General features: G+C 48.6%; 1 protein-coding gene across 1 annotated transcript in view; it reads right to left on the bottom strand.

Moving 5' to 3' along the window:
• Positions 1-2550: 2550 nt before the first annotated feature.
• The window catches only part of LOC108384170 (protein diaphanous homolog 1-like), a 48731-nt gene continuing 25369 nt past the window's right edge, over positions 2551-25912 (bottom strand). The window contains exons 6-15 of the mRNA XM_037017266.2: positions 18864-18956; positions 14836-14930; positions 14413-14514; positions 13958-14197; positions 13698-13827; positions 12847-12971; positions 12060-12224; positions 11793-11928; positions 9873-9959; positions 2551-4238 (exon numbers count right to left, since the gene is read on the bottom strand). Coding sequence (XP_036873161.2) covers positions 4081-4238; positions 9873-9959; positions 11793-11928; positions 12060-12224; positions 12847-12971; positions 13698-13827; positions 13958-14197; positions 14413-14514; positions 14836-14930; positions 18864-18956 — 1331 coding nt within the window. The 3' untranslated portion in view covers positions 2551-4080. The remainder of the gene's footprint in view (positions 4239-9872; positions 9960-11792; positions 11929-12059; positions 12225-12846; positions 12972-13697; positions 13828-13957; positions 14198-14412; positions 14515-14835; positions 14931-18863; positions 18957-25912) is intronic.

Below are 25912 nucleotides of genomic sequence, written 5' to 3'. Positions count from 1 at the left end.
TGTGAAGGCCACTGCCCCTGCCCCCAGTCTGCCCCCTAGTGTCCAGAGCCTGGTTAAAGTGCCCCAGTGCCTCCCTGTGCATAGACCTTCTTCCCCCGGGGTCCCTATTCATCCCGCGGGGCTGGGGAGAACCCCGCCCCAGGCCTCACAGTAGCATAGAGCTCCCCCCTTTCGGCTGGTGTAGAATAGCCAGTAGTGTAGTGCGGTGTGCTTCTCCGTGACGGCGAGTGGGCAGCGGGCGGCGGGCTCCGTGCAGCCGCCTGTCCTTGAACCTGCCGGCGGCGGCTCGTGCTGTGTTTAGTGCTGTGTCCACGCCCTGCGGCGACCCCCCCTCCCCGGTACTGACTCCGATAAGCGCTCCTCTTCGCTTAGTCACGTAGCTCCCCACCCCACTCGCTTCCTGCGTCTCACGCAAGTTTCATACTCTAACTTTTATATGGCTTTTTTTCTTTGAAAAAATAATAAAAAGTTTTCTTCTGAAAGGCTGAACGCCCCTGGCCTGTGTGGATGAAGCGAGCCGGGTGTGTATGTGCGGGAAGAAGAGCGCGGTGGGGGCGGTTACTGTGCTCGCCGTCCTGGTTTTGTGTCATTGCCCGAGTGTGTGCATGGACGTGGCTGGGTGTGCTTGCAGCATGTGTAATAGTGCGCGACATGTAATGGTGGTTGTGCTTGTGGAGCTGATACCGCTGTGGGTGGTCGGCTCGCGGTCCACGGAGGGGAGGGATTTCGGAGCGCGACGCCCCAGGCAGAAGAGAATCTCGGGGCGGGGCAAGGCGCGCCTGGGCTTGCGGGGAACAGCTGCAGGGGGGCGGCCAGTGGACGCTTCCTTAGTTCCCGCCCGTTCCCCGCTAAAATCACCACCTCCCGGGGCCCTTGCGGGCCTCAGGGGAGGGGGGAAGGGGGACTCCCCTTGGCCGGCCCCCCTCCACTGCCGCTGCCTGTGGGGTTTGGAAACACCGCAGGAGTGGGAGGGAATGCCCGAGGCGGTTCTGCCAAGACCGAGTCTACCGTTTGGGGTCCAGCTTTCGCGTCTGGAGTTCGCCTTCCCCGTCGCCTCCCTGCCGCAGAGCCGAGGAGGTTAGAGGACTGGTAGCCCTCTTGCCGGGGGTGGGAGACCGGCATCCAGGGGAACGAGAGGGCACGCAGGCAACGAGGCTGCCCGCTCCTTCCTCGCTCCCGCTGCCGTGCTTGTCCATTCATCGCTCGGCCAGCGCGTCTCCCCGCCTCCCCCCGCCTGCCTCCCTGAGGCTGCTGCAGCCAGAGACGCGGCGGGAAACACGGGGTAGGTGGGTGGGAGACTGGAGCAGCGGAAGGCCAGAAACACCGACACAGCCATTGGGTTATCAGAAGGGCCAGCGAGGCTGTGCCCAACCTCAGGGAGGAAGGAGGCTGTCTCAGGACTTCCTCTCACAGAGCCGGCCACTGTGTTCTGCCAGCTCCTGGTCTGTTGTCATGGAAACCAAGCTTCCAACGAAGCATCTGGAGGCGACTTCTGCGTGGGAGGGAGGGTGCGTGGTTGCTGAGATGGAAGCAGGGTTTTGTTTCTGAGAGCCAGGCTGCAGAGGGTGGGTGCCGGGCGCCTGGGTTCTATTCCAGGCAAGGCAACTAGCCTGGCAGAGCGCGTGAGCAGCTGTGGTGGGTTCCCTAATGTGTATATGCGCCTAGAAAGCTCTGAGCCAGAAACATGTGGCCTCTGAGGGGTGAGGAGGAGGAGGAAGGCAGCCCACCCTGGAATGCCCAGCCCTGCTGGGGAAGCAGCTGCCCAGGCTCCAGGGCTGTGTAAAAGCCTTTTATTTCCAGTTCCAGGGCTTGCCCAATGTGGTCCTCTCCAGGTCCCTCCCTGTCTATTCTGGGCCTGCACTAGCTTGTAAGGTTTCTCTGTGCAGGTCACTACTCACTCCAATTAGAATGGCTCCGAGCAGGAAGTCATGTGGATCTGTGGATGAGACCCAGGTGTCCACCCCAGTGTATGCTCCTCTAGTCTGGAATGAGCTCTGAGGCCACCCAAGGGGGGTGGGGGGATGGGAGAACAGGAAGCCAGGGTTTCCCTCAGCAAGAGGCACTGCTGGGAAACTCTGAGTTCATCTGGGGTCAGGGGAGGTGGGGTAGAACTGAGCTCCAGAGAAGGGGTCCAAGCCAAGAGGCAGCCATGTGGAAGGGCTGGGCTAGTCCTTTATGGGGGGGGGGCAAATGTGGGGCAGAAGCCAGCACACATTAATCATCTCTAGCCCTGCACCCAAGCAGTTGTCTGGCACATGACAGTCACCTTAAACTTTCTGACAACAGATTGTCAGGTCAACCAGGGATTTGAAGCAGGCCAAGAGTGGAAAGAACAGAAATACACAAAGGAGGCTGTATGGCGGTGCTGCTGAAGTCAATGCTTTATTAACAGTTGGAAACAAATCCAATGAACCGGAGGTGATGACATCCCAGAAGCCCAAGAGGCGAGGGACTTTTGCATTTTGTCCCCCATTTTTTTTTTTAAACACATCTTGGCAAAAGTAGATTTAAAAAAGAGTCAAAGCCCCAGGTGTCAGAAGGGATTAGGAGGGGACCCAGAGGAGCAGCAGGCCCCCTGTACCACAGTCTTCCCGGGAATAGCTCAAAGGAGCTGCTGTTGCCCCTTCACACACATGCATCTCTCAGACAAGCAGAACCTGCCTCCTGGCCTCAAGGCCTCTGGGCAGGCACCCTTAGGTCTCCTAAGCTCCCGCTTGCTCCAATAAATACAATTCTGGGCCAGGCCCTAACAGTGCCATTCTCTCTCTACCTGGGGTGGAAGTCTGAGAGAACAACAAAGAGGGCAAAGTATCACCTTGAGTCAGAGAATCTGAGCTTCCTGGGGCTGGGGCCATGGAACAGTGTGGCTTGCCCACTGCTGAGATGGAAGTAGGGGTGCATGTGTGCTCAGAACTTCCAGTTCGCATCTGCACATTTGGCTTGATAAATATATTAAATTTATAAAAACACTGTGGTGTCAGAGTTCCCACTATTCAAGGGCTTGGTCCAGCTTAACCGGAGAAGAGCTTCCTTCTGCCCAAAAACTGTATGCTGGGAAAGAGAATCTGCATCGGCTGCAAGGGCCCGAAAGGCTTGAGAGCTGAGGTTTAGGTCCAGGGGACTTGTTCAGGATTGAGGCCTGTGGGGAGAAAACCCAGGGACTCTCTCAAACCTGCCATCAAAGCCTCTTACTGTTATGGAGGAGGAAGGGGAAAGGAGGAGTTATTTTCCTTTAAAAAAAAAAAGATTCATACAAAAATAGATCGATTTGCAATACAATTTCTCAGCCAGGAGGCTCCACCTCCCATTTCCTTGGACACAGAGGGTGAGGTCTGGGAGGTCACGCACAGCCCATATTCCAGATGAGATGCACCAAAGCTCCGGGGAGGCGGTGAGGGCTGACCCGTGGCTCAGCAGGCTGGGGCTGGTGCAGAGGGTCCAGAAAGGCAGGGGCACAAAGCATGGCAGCAGGCTGGGGTGGGCCCCACCATGTCTCTGCCCTGCGTGCCTGCCCAAGGGCTCGGGCCCAGGCCGCTGTAGAATAGATAATGTAGTCCAGGTCCTTTTTGTTTTGGGATGCCTTTCCCAGGAAGGTGGGGAAAGGATGAGGTTTGCTTCCCCACTTCCTAAGAAGTAGCTCCCAATGTCACATCACTAGTAATAAATAACAACGGCCAGGAGAGGGGAGAGTGGAGTGGGGGTGGCAGCAGTGGGAGGAGAAATACAGCCCCAAGGTTCACATGCCCCATGCTGTTCTCAGGGCCAGAGAAACCACAAAAGCACAAACCCAGCAAGGCCTACAAGGTGAAAGTGAAAGCCCCCTGGAAAGGCCGGGGTGAGGATGCAGGCAGGGCCTTGTCGGGGACGAGGCCTCAGAGTGACAGCGAGGAGACATTTAGGGTGAAGGCAGCAAACACGGAGCCTGCTTTAGTAAATACAACAGTGGGCTGACTGGGTTGGGCTCAGGCCTCCCCCACACTGTCCTTTCCTTCTGTCCTCCAGGCGGCTGAAGCTGTGTGTGATGTATAGACAGCAGCAGGCCAGTTCCACCGAGGAGCTGCTGTGGCCACAGGCCCCAGCTTAGCTCGCACGGCCAGTCGACTCCTTGGTTTCCTCAAGGACTGTGGGGACTCCCTCTCTGTTCTTGGCCACCTTGGCAGGAACTGCAGTCGTGGCATCATCCTTGGTCAGCTTGGAGGCTGGGACCGATGGGACTGCACACCTAACCTTCCTGTTTGCTGCAACAGAAAACATGAGAGACGTTAACCATGGAAGGCCCAGTTTCTGATTCCTCTGAACCGGTGGCAGCCAGAAGCCGTGCAGATGCGGCTGTCCTGTGTGGTTCACAGAGGCCCTTCTTTAGAAGAAGGGGCAGAGGTCCAAGAACATGTGGAGTGCAGCTTAGGGAGGCAGCCTCCCTCCCTCTCCCCAGGCCCACACGTGGAGCTCCTTCCCGCCTCTTTGAGGGTAGCAGCTATGATACAAATGCCAGGGCCCTGCCAGGTGTGTTGGGGTGGGTAATGAAATGTATGGCAGGGAAGGCAGAGCTGGGGGGAAAGATGGCCAGTAGGGACTCCTACAGAGAAATCTCAGCCTCATAGGCTAAGGGATTGTGAAACTCCAGCTGTCATCTTAAAGGGGAAGAGAAGAACCAGTCAATCCACAGGTTTCTGTTCTAACTGCTGGGAGGCATCCCCAAGACTCCGGTGTTCATTGACGGAATCCAGATATATGGCCTCTGTATCCTCAACAAGAAGGCAGTCAGTCCCTTGGGCCCATGCCCACCTCACGCTGCCTGCCTCCTCCCGTGCCCTGGAGGCAGCACAGGGACCCTGGACATAACAGAGAGCTGCCTGCCTGAGGTGGAAGGGGCCAGACACAAAGGCCAGGCATGCTACAATTCCATTTCTAAGAAATGTCTAGAATGCACACAGCCATAGAAACAGAAAACACATTCGTGATCGCCAGGCACTGGGGGAGGGAGGACGCGAGTGACCCCGCACGGTATAGGCTTTCTTTCTGAGGCGATGAGGCTGTTGTGGAATCAGACAGTGACAGATGCAACCTTATGGATACATGAAAGACACTGAGTTGCCTACTTCAAAAAAGTGAATTTTAGGCATGTGATGTATGTTTTAGTTTAAAAGCAGCAGCAGCAGCTTGCTGGGTCTGGGAAGCTGAGCCCTGAAGCAGCAGGAAGGCGGAGGTCCAGAGGCGCCCATCGCCGCCTTCCGTGGGCCAGCAGAAAGCTTTCGACAGGGCCGGGGGCCCAGCTCTGCGCCAGGGCTTCGGCCTCTCTATAGGCATGCGGCCCAGGGCCCTTGTGTTCACACCGCAGAGGCTACCCAGGCCAGCAGGGAGCCCACAGCAGGCCCAGAGGTTACCGATGTACAGATCACCTCCTCCTCTTCCTCCCAGGGGCACAAGGGATTGTCCAACAAGAGGAAAATGAACAGTGAACATGGACTGACAGGCCCAAGCGCTCACCTGCTTACAGGTGGTGCGTGTGCGGTGCAGATGCCACGGGGTTCCCAAACTGCACCCTGGCTTATGAACACGTAATACTGCCGCAGCGACTGATGGGAGGAAAAGGAGCCCTCTGGGGTGTGACTGGGACGGCCCACATGTGCACACCGCTCCTATCTTCCTTAGTCTCTCCAGCAAAATCTCCCTCAGACCAACTTAGCTCCCACTCTTTTCTGAAACATGCCATCCCTCTTCTTGGGTCTGGGAAGGCAGTGGCTGGATACCACTTCAGTGTTCCTCTGAATTCAGTCTCCAGCAGTGAGAAAATACTGCAACTGCAACCGTGTGTGTGTGTGTGTGTGTGTGTGTGTGTGTGTGTGTACCACTGCAACTGCAACCGTGTGTGTGTGTGTGTGTGTGTGTACCACTTCAGTGTTCCTCTGAATTCAGTCTCCAGCAGTGAGAAAATACTGCAACTGCAACCGTGTGTGTGTGTGTGACTCAGGGGTGTGTAGGTGTTGGAATGATTCCTCACTCCAGACCCTAAGAACACTGGGTCTTCAGGGAAACCTGCCCTGGGCAACATGGGAAAAGCCAGAGTTCAAGGGCGGTTTGTCCTGCGCTGCTTCTCTCTTTACTTTCTTCTCAACTAAGAAGATACCAGTGGTACTTAACCAAACAGGGCTTCTAGATTCAAAAAGCTTCTGATGCGTTACAGATTTCATAAAAATGAAGAGAGGATGGTAGGTGGGGAGGAGACCAAAGTTCCCTTTCAAGCCTAGGAAGCAGGTACATTTGGGGTGGACTTGATGTGGCTTAAGGTCAGAATCCGAAATGAGAAAGCTCTTGTTGGAACTGGGAAGAGAATCAACAGGAAAGAGGAGTCCCAGTTTCCCGTCCTCAGGACCACAGTTCATACTGAACAGTCTGAACAATCCAGAAAAAGTGACCTCTCCCCTCCTTTCCCTAACTTGGGTACTTGTTAAGACTACTGAAAAGCAGCCCGTAGGCAGACAGAGCTTTTGACAATACAGGGTCAGGGAGGGTTACTAAGTCCTCAGAGAACAGCCCCACACTGCGAGGAATGGGGCAATCCTAGGACACTGGTCAAAGCTTGCTGAGGCCAATTTGGGGTGGGCTGGAATAAAAACAAGATCAATCATATAACAGCAATACAGATGAATCAGAAAAAGGTAAATGATTGGGAAAAAGACACTCATAAGCACAGGCTAGAATTGCTACTAAAGAAGTGCTGCTGTTACTAAGCTTCCTCAGGGAAGAGGAAACTAGGACAGATGGGGTGAGGATTACCATCCTGGGGAACTCATTTCTGTCTAGAGCTCTCTTAATTATAATTCCTGTCCTATTTTTACAGAAGTAGAGAGAGAGTAAGTGGTGGTATAGGCTCAGTGGAAATGGCCTGGACTTGGGTTCACAAAAATGGGCTACAGTTTTGCCTCTGTCACTAGCCAGCTCTGCGGGCCTGGGCAAGAGCTCTCCGACCTAGGGGGAGGTTAGGTGCTGATTGCCAGAGGCCTTTAGTCCTTCCCACTCGGAAGGGCCGTTAGTGTGGTGGTGCTTACAGCTGGGGGGTGGCAGAAGGAAGGAAAGGGACAGAAGAATTCTTCCTTCTCTTGACTTTCACCCCAGGGAGCAGATGGCCTGTATGTAAGAGGCCACAGTTCAGACATGGAGATAGAGTTGAGTCATTGGAACCACGAGCTGACTCCATCACCAGCCTGACATCGCAGCTGTAACACAGTCACGGGGATTCTTCCCCCGACACTCACAGCACTGCTCCCCCACCCTGCAGTTCACAGTGGCTTACATGTCACTTTCAGTGAACCCACGGGGACAGTAACCCTCAGTAACCCTCCTCTTCCGCCTCCTCAATGGGTCTTTGTGTGCTAGTCACTCCCTCAGGTCTCCAGAGACTGCAAGATTTTTTTTTTCATTTCTTTCTAACATTCCTTGAAATCCTAGAGAAAAGGCTAGTGGCTCTGAATAGGGACAGCTGCCTCTCTGGAACTGAGGAGAGGGCTGTGGGGCAGACTGGCCGGACGGCGCTTCGGTTCTTTGGCTCAAAGCAATCAGCCCGGAGGAACACAGAGGCAGCCACACAAGAGGCAGGGGACCAGCCAAGTCCAGCGGCCACTGAGGGGCCCATAGATGAGCCTTTCTCTCTTGAGATCGGGGCCTTGTGGCTCGGCCTCCTCCTTTTTTTCTCCTCTCAGTCCAACTGTCACTGGACAGAAAGAGTATTAAGCTGGAAAAGACCCAGTAGACCATTCTATTCCAACTCATTTTTACATGAAGAAACTGAGTCCCAAAAACTTGTCTAAGGTAACCTAGACAGCACTAGAGTTAGACTTGACTTTGGGTCTTTTCATCTCATCCTAGGTCTCTGCACTCTACTCTGACGCTTACCCTTCAGTTTACATTTGATATGAGGCCACATCCCTGTCTAGGTTGCGGATGCACTAGGCGCATGCCAGAGTAACTAGTTTCTTGACAGATTCTCCCAGAAATGCTCAGCTGTGTTTAGTGGACCTGGAGCCCAGCAAGGTAGGGTTGCAGGATGGAGCCAAGAATGTAGTTCTCGTTTTCACCTTCTTTTTGCTTCAATACCTCCTAGTGTAAGTCTCCTATTCCTTCTTGCACTGGGAAATGCACTTTGACTAATCCAGTCGGCCTCTGCTGAAAGGTTCCATTCCAACAAAATCCCCTGCTTCCTCTGCCTGTGAGTCCTGGTTTCCCACTGGGAAGAAGTCAAGCACGGGGCCTCTGCTGCAGAGGAAAGCCGCTCATGTCTGCTGCCTGTGCACAGGAAGCACCTGGGATTCTAGGAGGAAGAGGCTGAAAGGAATTCCCCTCCAAAAGTCTGATGCAGGTCAGCACTTAGCTGAGAGAGGAAGACAGTGAGATGCAATGTACTTTCATTGGCTAGAAATACTTGATGTAAGGCCACATCACCTTCTTTGGTGGTAAGGAAAGAATGTTGCAAGAACTTTTAACAACTAAACACAAAAATACTACTAGTGGCACTGTCTATCCAAACCCCAATCCATAAGGCTCAAGGCTGTATTCCAGGAAGTCCTAAGACTACCATTACTACCTCTCCTCCCCTCTGGAGAGCCGGTACTTAGCATATGGGTAAGACCTGAAACTAGGGATTCTCCTGTTCAGGGAAGGATCTAAAGTCACACAGAGTCTCAGGAGGGAATCTTCCCTCGGAGCATGCATAGAAATGGGCAGCAGAATCTGGGCCAGGACCAGTGGAGTGCAGGCTAGCTTGCTCCATACCCTTGATCTGGAGTCCTCCTTTCCCGGCTGTGACTGGAAGTCTGTAAGCCCCAGAGACACCATGACACTCTGTTAATAGCTAAGCATGGGCCAAAGCAAGCCACGCTACTCCCTCTTTTTATGACCTTAACGTGAAGCTCCTGTCAAACAGGCTGACAGAGTATACCAGTCGGGGATAGAGAACACAGCTCTAACTCTCCCAGAAGCAGAAACCTTTAGTGATTCCTTTTCTGTAGTACCCACCCTTCAGCCTAGGAAAGAAGCCATCACCCCCAGCTCCAAAAGGCCCTCACCAGACACCATGACACAGGTGAACCCCACACGAGGGCAGCCTGGGCTCTGCCTTGCTCTGGACTAGTCTCTTGGCCACCGTACACTTCCCTCAAAGGTACCTAATCCACTGAGCCCTCCCCATGCTAACGGCTGGATCATTTGTCCTCCTATCTCTATACTTCTTCTTAGAGGTTTTGGCTCAATGTGGTCCATTTATATCTTCTGAAGGCTGGGAGAGGAGGTGGCGGGGAGTAAGTGGGGAGGGCAAGGACAGTGGAGGTGCACCCAAGGAGAAGGTGTTCTCAGACACAGCACAGTTCTCCCATTGAGATGGTTTTCTCTATTCTTACATCTGGCATAATGATGCCTAACCTTTTCTCTACAGGATTTTATACTTTGTTTTTCTCTCTCTTCTCCTTGTGAAGTTGAGAGTAAGAACTCTTGGATTAATTTTTCTTTGTATTTCCTACATCTAATACACAGTTTTGTATCAATTTTTGTTCATACATTCAAACACCCATCCAAATGTCTATGTCCTGCGCCATGGTTCACTCATTCCAGATTTCTGCTTTATCAGTGGGGAGAGATGCAGGAATCATCAAATTTAACTGATCTGTTGTCAGGCCCTCAAGACCTAGATCCACAGTCAGTACTTTCTAACACAGGAGGAAGAGGGCCAGACAATCTACTCAGGATGAAGAGGCCACTGCAGGGAAGTTTCTAAACCCTCCGAATATAGTTATTTGCTCTTCAGCTCAAGAGAAGCAGGTCAGGAGCGCAGAGGCATCACTTGCTTCAACACCCAGGCTGGGTTCCATTTGCTTGCTTACCCCGACGGGATCCTCTCTTCCGTCGGAATGCGGTGCCTGACTGCAGTACTTCTAGAAGGCTGTCTGTCCCACGTGTCTCATCACCCTCTGTCATGAACAAAGATGGAGATGTAAGCTCTGCAGTGTGAGCAGCACACATGTGATGAGCCCCACACAAAATGCATGGCTACTGATTGGCTTCCCCTTTCCCACAGTGGCTGGGGGTTCAGAGCAGAGGGCTCAGCCTTAAGCCTTGCAGCCCATTTTACTTGTGTCTGTTTAAAAATGGTTAGAACAAAAGGATTCATTGCCATTAACCATTACACACCTTGGGATACTTTCCTGTAGGGCCCTCCTTTCCACCCTAATCAGGACTAGCCCAGAGAATTGCAGAATTACCCAACTCTAGGAACAGAATAAGTGCGGAGAATGGGTTTATGAAATTAATAAGGAACTATACCAGTCCCCCTTTATCTTTAAGTGTTTCGCTTCAGTTTACATAAACCTCTCAAGGAGAGCCAGTTCCAGTTTCAGAGCAAGACGGAGGAAAGATGAGTCCACTGATCAAAACAACATTTTGTATAAGTACTGCCCCCAGTGGCTGCATTTCCCTGAAGCCAGCTGGTCATCTAAGAGGAGCATCCTGGCTGGAATACAAAGAGTTAATGTATAATCCTGGTTCCAGCCAGGCCCTGTTTCCATGGCAACAGCTCAAGGTGGTGAAATATGAAACTGTGAATTCCCAAGATCCCTGGGGTGGCCAACTAGGCGGCCAGGCTCACGGCTCCCAGCGCCACCTGCTGGCTGAAGGTCACCAGCACAGCTGACCCACATTCTGACCTCATTTGCTTGCTCTGGGGACCCAGCCAGGGCTAGGTCGGGTGCGCCACCTGATGACTGGGTGCAGCCCTCATCCCCCATGTCCACTGGACTCCAGCTTTGCTCACTGTGTCCTAGATGGTACCCGGAGACAAGCCTTAGAGGCTTGGGAAAAGGGGGGAAAGGTGGAAGATAGTTGCAGGGGTAAGGGTAGGGGAATGCTTCCCCAAAAAGTATGAAGAAAAGATAGAAGTGTAGGCTCTTCTGCTACTTCAGATCTCTGCTCTCACCATGACAGAAGCTGCCGAGGAAAAATCCCTGGGAGCAGAAGGTGTTAGCCCTGCCTCTGGTGCTCAGCAAGTCGCCCTCATTCACGGCAGGCTCAGCACCCTGAGAACCTTTACTTGGATGGCTCATAGCCAGCCCTTCAGGTTCAAGGGTAGCCGGTGGCAGCACAGTGTATGCTCTATTTCCGCAGCCCACTGAGGGAGCAGCCTGAGGCGGGCAGGGGCACTGGCAGCAGGAAAGAAGCCGGGACAGGAAACAGGGCCAGTAATTGAGGCCATATGTTTCCACAAAGACATGCTTCTGGTAGTGAAATAGAGATTCTCCGGAAGAAAGAGGGTGGCCAGCTCGCCCGCCCCCTTTCCAGAAGGTCAGTTTCTCTGCAATCTGATAGGTGTGTGCAACTGCCAAGGGCAATAAGCAGAAAGTAAGAGCGAGCCACCATTAAAACCTGGGGGCAGGGCCAGGAAAACATCTTGGGGAAAAGGACAAAAGATTTCATAGAGGGTAGGAAAACAGGCCAGAGGAACTCTTGGACAGGCAGAAGAAAAGAGTATGTTTTACAGCAGTAGTGAAATCACTGGGGAGATGAGACATAAGCAGGAAGCAGCAGAGGAGAGAAACAGACTTGAGCCTGGAGAAGTGGAATGCCCGGTAACTGAGCTGGGGTTAAAGCCCAGCATCGGGCTCTTGGAGGTAGAAGGCTGTCAACCCAACAACCGTTTGCCAGGCGATGAGCTCAGACATGAGCTGTTCTCTCTGGCCCTGAGGTTCCTGATGAGAAGCCTTCCAAATGCTCCTGACACAGCCCATCAGCCCTTCTCCTTCGCTTCTCACCTGCATTCTTGTCTTTGAGCTGCTCTCTCTTCCGCTGTTTCTCCAGCCGCTCCTTCTCGGCCTTCTCCTTGGCTAGTTTTGCTCGTTGCGTTTTTTCCTCTATCTCCCGCCGCTTCTGGTTCTCCTTGACTGCTTGCTATGGAGAGAAAAAAAAAGAACACGTGGGCACGTATGCACTCACACATGTGCATGTCAACCACTATCATGGATCCAGTACAAAGTGAGAAGGTCCGCAGAAGGTCCAGCCAGCAGGTGTCCCTTGCTCACCACAAACATATTCGTGAAGTTGTGCAGATCCATGAAGAATTCCTCCACAGACACCTTCTTAGGGTCGAAGAGGAAGTACTGGCCCAGCTCCTTATAGAGGGTCTCCATGTGAGAGTGCGTCATCCGCAGCTTGTCATACTGCTCCCGGGCATCCTTCACAAAGCTGTGCAGCTGACGAGTGAAGGACCAAGACTGAGGAGCAGACCCGCTTCTCCAGCCCAGTGGAACACTCAGAAGATGCGCACTGGCGTGCGCAGGGTGTTCCACACGGCACTCTTTAGGACGCTGACAGCCAGGGACAATGTGAATATCCAAAACGGGGGAATGGGAAACCATAAACTCTGGTACAGCCATACAATAGGAGGCAGCAACTAAAAAGAGGCTGTTGTGCACACAGCACCACGGAAACAGGGCTAAGACCTACGTACACAAAAGGCATACAGTGCGATTTTTGCTTAAAATACATTCGCAAGGTATAAATCATAAAGAAGTCCACTGGCAGTGGCTACCTACAGGGTGAAGAGGGAGAGGGGAATACGTGTGTGTGTGTGTGTGTGTGTGTGTGTGTGTGTGTGTGTGTGTGTGGTGTCAAAGTGGGGCACAGGGGTGTGGGGGTTAAATTCACCTGTTTGACGTGCTTCCCCTGCCACAACAGTGAGAATGCTTTCAAGAACTACGCATGTTGTACAGGGGGGAAAACTGTATCACCAGGACTATCCTGTTGTCCTCCATGGGACGTTTACTTTCCCTCCCTAGGCAGCAATTCCCTCCTTTTAAGAAAGGATATAGTCATTTTTTCAACAAACTGGTCTTTCTCATCTAGAGCAGTTGGAAAATTCTGAATATCATGCTCCACATCGGAAATTTGTTTTTTCATCTGACATAGGTTCTTTTGCAAGTTTTCAGCAGAAACTAAGGGAAACATAAAAACAGACAGCAAGAGCTTACTAAACCTGGTCTCAAGACCCCCAGCTTCCACCCTTCGGGGCACAGCTTTAGGCGACTCACACTGCGGGTACTTAATCACTGTTGTTCTCTGAGGCTCTCTCCTCCATGTGTTTCACACATTGACATTTTCATCTTCCCAGGGCAACTATAAAGTACTTGATGACTGAACGTCCAGCCTCCACAAGCTGTACAGTACTAGAGAGGCTTCATTTAAGTTAACAAGAGTCTATGAAATCCCCTGGGGTCCTGGTCTCATTTATTTTAGAGAACAAGGTTTGGGAGGAACGAGACATACACAGAAATACCGAGGCTGGGCAAAAACTTGTTCCTGCCTCTCTGGAGGGCTGCTCTGACTCTGCCTGGTTCCAGGATGTGAGGCCTGATTTTTGCTCATTCTGTCTATGCTTTCTGAATGAGAAAAACTGTTGGCCCAGACTACAAACACCTGCCTCCCTTCTAGTTGTGTTTTGGTATTTGGCATTTCCCTGGGAAGGGAAAGGTGCTTCCACTATGCGGAGACCTCTCCTCCGCCCGATACTCCTCCCTTGTAGCTCTGACCCTCTCCCACTCTCACCTAAAATAGTCTGAACTGAAAATGATCTGAAATCTAGACTGTGTCACATTTCTCTCCGCAAGCAGAGATTTCTGGGGCTCGGAACAACCTTCTAGCCTCACCCCAACCTGCCTCACCTCGGCTGGCTTTCTCCACGTGGGCGAGCTCATCTGGAAACTTGAGGACATCAGGGTAGTCATTCTCACACAACCCAGCCAGGAAGTGCAACAGGGTCATCTTCTGATCTGTGGACTTGGTGTCTCGAAGCTTGGGGGAAGAAGAGGACTTGTTGGTCCTGACGTGCGCAGGATCACTCCGGCTAACAGTGGTTTGCCACGTCGGACTGGCAGAGGCCAGAGCTTTCCCTGCAGTCCTCCCGCGCTAGGCCCCAGCTCACCTTACTGAGGAAGCTAATATTGAAGCCAAAAGCACCCGCATTCCTGGAGCCAGCGTTCATGTAATTCCCCACGAGCAGGGTCAGCTCCAGGAGGCTGGAGAAGTTCTCACTCATTCTCAGCTCCTCACATGCAGCCGTCACAGAAACAACCTCTGTCTTGATGTTCTCCACCTGCTCACTGAGCTGCAGCTTGAAGAGGATGGCGTTGAGGCGAGGCCGCAGGCAGGGCACCGTGCCCATCTGGTGGGGGAGACACGGAGATCCATCACAGCCAGCAGAGAGAGAGAAGTACGAAAAAGACAGGCCGGGGCCTCCTCTGGGAGGAACTGAGCTCCAGAGGAGGGAGGAGAGAGACAGAGAAAGACAGGTTCAAAGCGGAGCAGGTGCCCTGGCCGCCATCAGGGAGGAGGGAAGCCAGGGAGTCGGGAAGAGCTCACCGCCCCGGCCTCACTCACCACCACCCCGAACTGCTCTGCCTCGGTCAGGCCGTCGTACTCGTCTCTCAGTTCAGAAAGCATTTTCAGCTGCTCTGGCTCCGGCATCAGCTTAATGAGGTTCTGAAAGCACGAGGGGCTGTCTCAGTTTGAGGACGATGAGCTGACAACTTGAGCCTCCTGTCAGGCCCTCCCTCTGCCCAAGGTCCACTTAGAAGGAGACATGGGCGAGCAGTGGGGGTGCGGGGGAGAGGCAGCTCGTGGGATGGCGGGACTTTTGAAAGATGTACCAGAAATAAGGTGACCACCAGAGAGATGGAAGCTTATCCTAAGCTAGCATTCGTTAGGTCGGCAGTGCCAGATCCTCCTCCTCTGAGCAGAGGCCCTGAGGCCCAGCATTTAGTGGTGGAAAGCCAGCCCCAGCGCCATGACCTGGCTGCTTACCTGGACCATAGACTCAGTCAGAACAGCCTCATTCACCTCCAGGATGACATTCTTAATCTCCTCGTAGGGCAAGCGACAGGAACCCAGAAAGATCGCTGCCAGAAAATGAGACATAAAGGCACGTTCCTCCCAGTCTCTTCCCCCTTCCGGCCCATCATACAAACCTCTGCTTGACAATTTTCCTGGAAGTGTTCTTCTAACGGATCAGAAACCTCCACCAGCTCCTCACTGCCTCCATAGCTACATCCAAGCTCCCGTGTCCGTGTTTCAGGCTCCCACCTCGCAGCTGTCCCTCTCATTGAGCCCCAGGACTGTGTCACACACCAGCTACACTGCTCCAAGCACCCCGTTCTACAGACACCGCTCCTTGCTTTTGCTCACGCAGGAAGCTTTTCATCATCTCCATCTATACACACCAGAGACACTCACCCCGCTCTATTTCAGTTCTTCACTCCCGTGACCCCCTCCTCAGAGATGTCACTGCCTTGAAGTGCTCTGATTCTTAAACTCACTCACTAATCTCTACAGAGACTCCTGAACCTCAGCAGAACGTGCTCTCTGGCAAGACTGCTCATCATTCCACTTTCTCTGAACGTCTCGGTTTCCCTCTGCCTTCTCTGTCTAACCTCAGCCCAAGAGCCCATCACATTGGTTCCTCTATTGTTACTCCATTTCTAGCGATACTGTTCCCATGCTGCTTCCTTCTCCTCCTAGTCCTGGGTTAATCTAGCCATCTCAGTCCTCGAGTTGTACCCCTGGGCTGATGAACACAGCTGGTCCAAACTCCGCAGCTCAGGATCCGTGGGCCTGTCCTGGCACCACTGACAGCTGGGGCTTCGTGCTCCGAGCAGTCCTTGTCTGTGTCCCTAGTCCACGCTCTTCTGGCCGTCTTGGAAGCTCCTCCAAAATACCCCCATTCTGTCAGCTGTCCCACCACTTCCCCATTTGTTGTAAGATTTTGCTCCTCTTTGCCGAGAAAAACTGAAGGCATTATTCAATTACTTGCTAAGCTTTCTCTTATGCCACTTACAAACTGACCATTAGGGGCCAGACTAGAAATGACTTGGGTAAGGACTATTTTGGAATCATCTAGAAGCAAACTTGTGCCAAAACCTCTATAAGCTTAGCAGCAACTATCCCCACGCCCTCCTCCTTTCCTCACATTCCAGTGGAACAGGGAGCCCTAAGAACCTTCTCCTTCAGCATATGTACACCATCAAGTTTCTCCTACCTTAAAAAAAAACCCCGACTCAGTGTTCCTCGATTACCAACTTCCTTCCTTCTTTCACTTTATAATGTACTAAAAATACAATAGCCCATTCTCTCCCACTGCCACAGCTCCCTGTCCCCACAGTCAATGAGAAGACGGCAAGTCCTTGCTGAGTGTGCACTTGGTGTGCGACGCAGCACCTCGAACACAACCTAAGGCATGACCTGATTTCCCTCTCTTCACAGTCTCCCCGTGAGTTTGTATTATTAGCCCCATGTGTCAGAAAAGGAAACTCATACTTGAGGAAGGTAAGCTACCCATCCAAGGTCACGGTGCTAGTTAAGAGTTAGAAGCAGGATTTAAATAAAAATGGGTTCCAGAGCCTCTGTTCTTCACTTCTGTGCTCAACTGAAATCATCCTCGCTTAGGCGACGGGCTTTCCTAACGCAGGACCCAAAGGACGCCTGTCCTGGTTTTACCGGGCTCCTGTCCGCGCTGGACACTGCTGCCTCCTCCTACTTCTTGGGCCGACATCGTGCTTCCTGCTGCTCCTTTCTAACCTCCTTTGACGTCTCCCCCCAGCTGCCACCACCTTTTTTTCTTGCCTCTAAAATATTAGTTGAGTTGCAAGTGAACTTACAGCTTCATCTATGACTCACATGCTGTCTCCTAAATTCCTGTCTCCAGCCCGACCTTCCCCCTGATTTCTACACCCAAAGGTCTAATACACCCGGCCTTTTGGAGGAGGAATCCCACAGGTATCCTAAATTCTATCCTAAAGTCAGTCATTTCTACCCATCATCCTACCACCGCTCAGTCTGCTCCTGCTGAATTTTCCTATTTCAGTAGATGGCACCACTCTCGGTGATCTAAACCCAAGAAAACCCCTCCTTTACTTCCTCAGCCTATCACTGAGGTTCCTTAGTTCTATCTTCTTTATGCCTTCTGCCCCCCTATTCCTTCTCACTACTTCAGCGTCAGGCCCTGCCCGCCTCCCTCCCTCCTCATGTAAAGCAGTACCACACTCATCTCTCTGCCTACAGTCCTCCACTGCCCTAGCAGCCAGCTAGCAATCACTGCTGAAGCAGCCTTCCAGAAAATTACATAGGGTCGTATCACTCTTTCCTGATGAAAATTCCCTCAGTAACTCTGATAGATTTCAGGATAAAACATGTACCTCTTAGCCTAAGCCACCAGAATTATGATCGGGCCTCCATCTGTGTCTTGGAAGCTTCTCCTTCACCACTGCCCTGCATGAGGCTGTAACTCAGCTGGACTCGGCTACTGGTTGTTCTCACCCTGCACAGTGTTGTCTCATGCCTCTGCACCCTCACATATGCTGATCCCTCTGCCTGAAACAAACCATCCCTCACCCTTCACTTAATTCGCTGTTTAGCTCTTTCAACTCAGTGTGAGCAATACCTCCTTTAGAAGGACACCTAGGAGGTGCTCGCTCCAATACCATCCCCACAAATTGAGAAGCCCCTTCCCCAGGCTCTCATAAGCTTCCAAGCACACCTCCATCACAACACTTACCAATCCATGCTGTTATCATTATTGACTTTTCTGTCTCCACCAGTCGTGGTTCATGAGCACAGAGACTAGTCTTACACAGCTTTCTGTCTGTAGCATGTAAGAGGCACTTAATTGTTGAATCACTAAATTGTATCTCCTAACCTCAATTCTTTATCTGCATTCCATTTTCCATATCAATACCACTCAACTGGAAATAACAATGTACTAACCCCCCGTCTTGTGGTCATTTTGTAACACTCATACTTTATATTCCAGAGATAATCTTGAGAAGAGGAACTACCTCACATTACTTTAGTCTCCATAGAGGGTCTTACCCACAGATACTATTTAGTAATATTTCCTGTCACTGAGCTAAGATTAATAAAGCTGCAGATAATGTAACGGCTTATTGTTCTCACTGATTTACCTCCAGCTGTATATGCTCATTACTTAGTGACCGTCACCAAGTCCCATCTAACCTCCAGTTTTCTCATTTGGAAAAATGGGGACAACAGCCCCACCTCAAGATTGTGAATGGGTTTTATGGAATATATACCCTTTCATCCCTGGCACACGTGCCACTATGTACTTGACAGAGACTGAAACACGGCAGACCCTCAAATACCTGTTGATCAAGTATTTACACCTATATTACTCTGCATATAGTAGGGAGATCACAGTTGAAATGAACAAAAAATGGACATTCATCCTGATCATCAAATAAGTACTACATATGTCACCTTTGCAGACAGTTTTTGATCTGAAATTTTGCCACCAATCAGAGTTATGAGTATGGCAAGTTTAGAACAGAACTCTAGAGTTACTGATTCTTCTTTGAGAAGTACAGGACTACATTATTTATTCTAAACCACTAAGTTATTTTAGGTTAACTGAAGTCAAGCCAGTGCTTGCATTTAATGGAAATACTTAAAGTGAGAAAGAAGGGAATGTACAGTGGTTACAACATTTGTGACATATCTGTGGGTGCAATGGAAACAGTAAGGGCTTTGAAACAAGAAAATCCATGGTTCAAATCCCAGACCTGTCTCTTATTAGCTCTGTGACTAGGCAGATTTCTACAAGTCTTAGCTTCTATTTCCTTGCCACAAAAATACATACTAACAATCTCACACTACTGCTGAGGGGATTGAGCAAGGTATCAGAAATTCACTGTGCAATGCCTGGCATATAACAGGAACTCAACAAATAGCAGTCTCATGGCAAAGGACCCGGGGTCCACCAGAAGAAGCTCTCAGAAGAACCACCTCACTTTTCAACTAGCTGGGATGACGCAGTTACTCACAGAGACGCTGGGCCATCTTTGCATTCAACACCTTTAACTCTTTTTTCTTTTGCACAGATTTCTTTTCTTCTCCATCTTCCTCATCTTTCTTAGCTAGGGGAGAAAGATTAAAAAAGCACAATTAGGAACAAGCCATATTTGTGCCTTACTGAACCGTTGCCCAGCCTGGAATGGCCTCTCACTTCCTCTATTAGCAATGGTTTCCTATTATAGTCCTTCAAGGCTTCAAAACCTCCCCTTCAACCACCCACACTTCTATAGTGACTTCTTCCAACTACAGTAAATATCTCATTTTCATTTCTTTAATAAGTTACCAATAGTTATCAATAATGCCTTCCCACATACATCCTATCTACTTGCAAGTCATTCTGTGAAGGGCCAGACAGTAAATATTTTAGCCTTTGAAGACCGCCTGGTCTCAGCTGTGCAACTCTTCCACTAAAGCTTGAAAGCAGCCACAGACCATACACGAACGAAGGGGCGCGGCTGCGCTCCAGGAACACTGTAGTCAAAAAGTGGGTGGTCTGCCTGAGCACCATCGTTCACCAACCCCTGTACTAGAGTCTTCTGTCATGTTACCCTTTTGTATCTATTAAAAATCCTATTTATCTTTCAAGTTCCATCTTGAACATAATTCTCTATAAAATTTTTTCTTGATTTCCCCCCAATCCCTATGATCTCCCTCTGAATCTTCAATGAATTCATACTCCTTTATTCAAACGCCCTCACTGATTGTTTTAAGTGTACATAGACTTTTCTCTGCAAGAGGTAACATAGGCTCTACTGTACATGCTGTTTGCTAGTGCCCACAAAGTACTCTTTGCCTTCTACACTCTTCTTAGACTATCTAAAGCCAATGTTATCTTCCTTCCTTAGCTTTCCCTAACAGAGGTACTCACCCTCTGATTTGATGAACTAATTTTCATGGTATTTGTTATCTATACATCATTCAATAATTAATTACTCAATGTTTTGTGACATAAGTATCATTTTGATCTTTTTAAACCCCGTGTTTCTTTATAAGGGTGGATATTTTCCCATCTCACTAGATTTTGAACTTCAGAAGCATGGGCAAAACGGTGTTACCTTATCTCACTCCCTCAGCAGCTAGCGCGATAGTAACATTCACTAAAATACAGCTGACACCGGCTACTGAGGAGGGTTGAGCAGTAGATAGAAAGGGAAACAGGAACTGTTCTAGGCAGACGTGATCGTAAAATACTCTGTCCTATAGTGTAACTTGGTATCAACTCTTCAGGAAGTCACATGGGAATATCGCTGCAAGGAATGTCAAGACACTGACAAAGTGAGTTGCTTTTGAGGAGAGGAATGAGGTGCTTGAATAAGGAAGTGGGAGGAGTATTTTCAACACCCTTTACACTGTTTACATTTTAAACACATGAAAACTAGTACTCGGTACAAAAAAATAAGCAAGAAAGCAAACAAAAAAGTACATTATATGGCAAAAGGTACCAAGAAGAAGAAAAAAATTTATCCTTTGGCCTGGTTGCCCAACTTAAAGAAGGAAAATGCTAAGTACATGAAAATGAATTATTTATATAAATACTAATGAGACAGGGACCTTGGGTGAAGTCAGAGTAGGGTGAGGGCCTCCGGAAGATGCAGGATATTTACAGTCTGAGCAATGTAACAATGTGCAAAGAAGTCCCTATCGAGACTGTGTTAAGCATTATGCAAAGTCAAGGTGACACTAATTCTCTAGGGAAAAGATACCAGACTAGGAATATAGACATCTTCAGTGAGATCAGTTAAAGCTCAAAAAACCAGGAGCAACTTGACCTGGAATGTTTGAGTGTTCTGCAAATAAATAAGGGTATCTCAGCATAACCCATGACCTCATGGCAAACAACCCTAGCAAACACAACCCAGCCCACCTTGGGGGCAGGGCAGGTGGTACAAGTCTGCAATCCTAGCACTTTACCCACATTCCTGAAAATCCTCAACCGACTATAAATCCCCTGGACAATGCACCACCACAGGCTCTCCTGTCCCCTCCTGGCGTGAGCCAGGAGCTCTGTATTCTCACTGTATCTCTAAATAAAAGCCTCTCCCTGGCTCTCATACCTTGAGTGTTTGCTAAGTTCATTCTTCGACTCTGCAAACAAGAACCCTGGCATCACTTATGGAGTACCTGTATATGCCAGGCTCTGTTCTGGGCACTGGAAATAAAACAGTGAAAAAACAGAGAAAGATTCCTGCCTTCATGGAACTTACATTCTAATAAATAGGAGTAAGACAATAAACCAGTTAAATGATAACACAGTATATTAGGTAATCACAGTGAAACAGGCAGTGAAGTTCAGGAAAACAGCCAGGCCTTGGGCAACTCAAATAAAGCTTGAGGCCAGTTTGTGTGGCCAGTGGGCAGAACTTGTGAAGTGAAAACAAACGATCTAGAAGGAAAAATAACTGATGGCAACACAGAATGCAATTTCTAATCAGTTCAAACCAAGCAGATTAGGTAACCTACAGCTACCCCAAAGATCATTTTAAGCTCATTAGCATACCGAAAAAGACACCCCTTGGCACGACAGGTCAGCGCCTGACCATATCAGGACAAAAAGAGGTCATACCTCCTTTTCCCTGAAATCCCCTCTCTATTCCAGGAAAACCCCACCCATCCTTATGAATATTCCACCCCTTGCTTAACTCCAGCTCTAAGACCACCCAACCCCAACCTCACTGTGCCGCTCACCTCTTGAGCATGCCCGCACTGCCTTCTCGAGTGTGTGTACTCATTTTCACTTTATAAAACGGCTGCTCACCTCTTGAGCATGCCCACGTTCCCTCCTTGGGTGTGTACTTCTCTCTGCTTGCATCTGCTTGACCTGCTCGTGAATTCCTTCTCAGTCAGGCAAGAACCCTTTCCCAGGCTGAGGTCTCACCTAGCCTGCAGGGAGACCTACTGGACTGGATTTCCTGGTAACAATAGTGCCACGAAAAGCAAACTGAGTGGGGAAGAGAATAGGGGGACTCCATGGGGTATGGATCACAGCTTCAGTGGGTTGGTCGGGGAAGGTCTTAATGAGAATGTGACATCTGAATCAAGGCATTTTAAGGTGCAAAGGCCTGAGACAAGCTTCTCCCAGGGAAAAAAGTCTCTCTCTCTTTTTTTGATGGACAAGCAAAAAATGTCTCTATGGCTAGAGTAGATGCAGTGAGGGAGAGGTCAAGAAGTCATAGGTAGTAAAGACAGATAAAATTTTAAAAAAAAGAAAATTATGGGTAGTAAGATAGAAATGGAGATTTAAAACACCCAGACTGTATCATAAAATCTTAGAGGCAGGGAAGGAAAAAAGTAAAATAGAAGTAAATCTCTCATTTCATATAGGCAAAGCGAAAGGATACATAGTCATTATTGATGTTGAAAAAGAATGAACAGACTCAACTTTTTTGCTTGGCAGTAAGACTGAAACAAATTAAAAGTATAGCTACAAGACAGAAAGGGATGAAAATGTCATTTTTGTGGAAGACATGACTATATGTAGCAACTCCAAACAACTACTAACTAAGGCCGACAGAAGACGAGCATGGGCTTCCGGTTCTCCCGAAAAGGGGGTCGCCTCCCACAGAGTGTTTAAAAAAAAACAAAAAGGAAACAAGATGCCCAAATGGAGTCACTTGCTTCCCAATCTAAGACTTAATTAGTTTTGACCTATTCCAGGAATGTGACCTTTTAAATCAATCAGGGATTTTCTGTTTAGCACCAAGGAGGTAATTCTGTCACACGGGCCCTCTATCCATTCCCTCCCTCCCAGAAAATGAGGTCATCCAGCCACGACATCGGTTCTGGTCCGGGAAATGTCTTGAGCGCTGCCTCTGGTAGGACAGGCCCAGGTGAGTACCCCAGGCATTCCTAGCTGATAGAGATACCGATGCACTGAGCAGACACAAGGACTGGCAGAGTAGATCAACAAGAGACCCAATGATATGCTGTCCGTAAGAAACTTACTTCAAATACAAAGACATAGTGAGGTTGGAAGTAAAGGCTAAAAAAAGATATACTGTGCAAACATTAATTTAAAAAAAGCCCAATACAGTGGCATGTTACTATCAGGTAAGTAGACTTTGGAACAAAGAATAAATAGAGTCTAGGAGGGACTTGACATAATGATTAAAGGACCAATCCACCAGGAAGACATAACAATTCAAAATGCATATGTACCAAACAACAGGGTTTCAAATATAATAAACAAAAGCTGATAAAATGAAATGAGAACTTGACAAAGCCAAGCCACATTAACACTTTGAGACATTAATACCCTACTCTCAGTAATGGGCAGAATTACTGGACAGAAAATCAGCAAGGATACAGAATACATAAATAGTGCACTCAGCCAGCAGGGTCTAACTGACACATACAGAACACTTCACCCAAAAACAGCAGAATAAATTATTTTTCAAGTGCCCATTGAACATCTACCAAGAAAGTCCATGCCTTGAGCCATAAAATAAACCTCAACAAATTTAAAGGACTGAAATCACAGAATATATTCTCTGACCATAAGAGAATCAAACTACAAGTCAATTAACAGGAAAATATCCAAACACTTACAAACTAAAGAACCATTCTAAATAATTTGTGGGTCAAAGAGGAAGTCTTAAGAGAAATTTAAAAGGTACATAGAACTTAATGAAAATAAAAGTATAACATATCAATATATGGGACATAGCAAAATTAATGCTGACAGGGAAATTTATTGTATTTACATGAGAAGGAAAGAAAGATCTCAAGTCATAACCTGATTTCCTCTCTCAAGAAACTTGAAAAAGAAGAGCAAAATAATCCCAAGGCAAGCAGAAGGAAGGAAATAACAAAGGGCTGGGGTCAATAACAATGAAAACAACAGAGAAAAATCAATGACTCAAAAAGTTGCTTACAGAAAAAGTCAATAAACTTCTCAAAAGACTGACAAAGACAAAGAAAAGACATGCATTGTCAATATCAGGAATGAGACGGAGCAGCAGCCATTGAGGGGCGGCAAGGGGACAGTACAAACTTTGTGCTCATAAGTTGGACAACTTACTTAAAATGAACCAACTCCTCAAAACCACTACCAAAAGTCAGCCAAGCTGAAATAACAACTTGAATAACTACTGGAATCATTTTAAAAACTGAATTCATAATTAAGAGGCCCCAGAAAAGGAAAGTTCCTGGTCCAGTGGGCTACATTTAAAAGAAAAATTAATGCCAATCTCACACAATGTCTTCCAGAAAAGAGGAGGGAACACTTACTTTTCACTTCATTTTATGAATGCCACTGAATCATTCATTTTAAATGGTTAATTTTATGTTATGTGTATTTTACCTCAATAAAAAAATTGGTAATTGTTTAAGGTGTTTAAATCACTAATCAGTGAAATTTGAATATGGATTGTATATTAGATAACAGTATTGTATCACTGATATACCTAAATGTGGTAACTGCACCGTGGTTATGAAAAAGAATGTCCTTATGCTTGGGGGGGCCATGTAGATGAATTTAGGGATAAAGGGCCATATTTTGATAGTTTACATCTCAAACAGCGCAGTTTAAAAAAAAAGGGATAATGTTCATGCTAGCATTATTCAAAATAGCTAAGTGTAAACAACTCAATGATCATCCACTGATGAATGGAAAAACAAAATGCGGTGTATCTATACAATGGAACACTATTCAGCCAAAAAAAGGAATGAAACACTGATACATGTTACAACATGGATCAACCTTGCAAACATCATGATTAGTGAAAAAGCCAGACCCAAAAGGGCACTTACTGTATGATTACATTGATACATCTCTCCAGGATACGCAAATCCGTATGGACAATAAGTAGATTAGTCATTGCCAGTTGGAGGAAGAGGAAATGAGGTGTGACTGCTAATGGATTCAGGGTTTGTGTGTGTAGATAAAATGAAGGTTCCTGGGGCCAGGATTCTCACCTGGCTCTGGTTCACTAGCTCACTACACATGTGTGGGCAATGCATCGTTACTGACTCTATATAGACAGCCCCGCCCAGTGCTCTGGGCGGCAGGGTGGCACTGCTGCAAGGCTGCAGGAGAGCAGAACAGAGGCTGGAGTGGTGGCAGTGCTGAGGACTGAGGCCCAGAGGATTGCTGTGCAGGCAGATGGGCCCAGAGGCAGAGACCGGCTTGCTGCCTGCAGACTTGCTCTGAGTGAATGGGATTTTAATGATTGACCTGCCACCATGGAAATAAAGTTAGGTATAACCCTTTCACCCCAAGCACGTTCTACTGTCATTTCTTTGGCCACACTGAATCCATAGTGAACTTGCCCAGGGCTGAAACCCGCTGGCAAGACAGTGTGTGACGAGAATGTTCTAGAATTAGAAAGTAGCAGTGGTTGCACCACTCTGTGATATACATAAAACCATGGAATTGCATGTTTTAGGGGTGAATTTTGCTTGCTTGTTTGGTAGTTCCTGAAGTTTTACTTTTTAAAAACAAGTTTTGGTTGTAAGGGATAAATTTCATTAACTGGAAGAGCTCTACACTGAGACCAATTTCCTGAGGTAAAAACCTAGGAATGTTTTTATATTGCTTTTGAAGTAATGGAGCCTAAGGTCTTTTACAATTTACCACTAAGTGAGACAGCCTGTGTTTCTTGGTTTTTCTCTGCTTCAGTTTAAGACGGTTTTTGCTGCTGCTGGTAAGGGAGAGGCTGACACGCTGACGTGAGAATGAAACCTGACATCAGTCTGAAAGGAGAGGCACACATGCGCCAGCCCCTTCAGCATGTGTTCCAGGTGAAATAGTCTGTGTGATAAGTAGATGTTCTTTGGGGTCCTTTTTAACTCAAATGATCTATAATTGCATGTTTTCTTTTTTAATGGCCACTTAGTTTTAAGTAGTATCCCATTAAATAAATCTATTTCCTTAGGTTCAGTTTTTTAGAATGCATAGGATACTGTAGCATTCTTCAAAAGTCATTTCAACCATAGATAATGGCTTATCTTTATAGGAATTCCTGGGTTAGCTTGGACTGTGGCCCAGAAAGCTGTCTACCGCAGTATCTGCTCCCCTTCT

The sequence above is a fragment of the Manis javanica genome, chromosome 14, assembly GCF_040802235.1.
Source record: "Manis javanica isolate MJ-LG chromosome 14, MJ_LKY, whole genome shotgun sequence".
Classification (NCBI taxonomy): Eukaryota; Metazoa; Chordata; class Mammalia; order Pholidota; family Manidae; genus Manis; species Manis javanica.
This window is presented reverse-complemented; position numbering and strand designations above follow the sequence as displayed.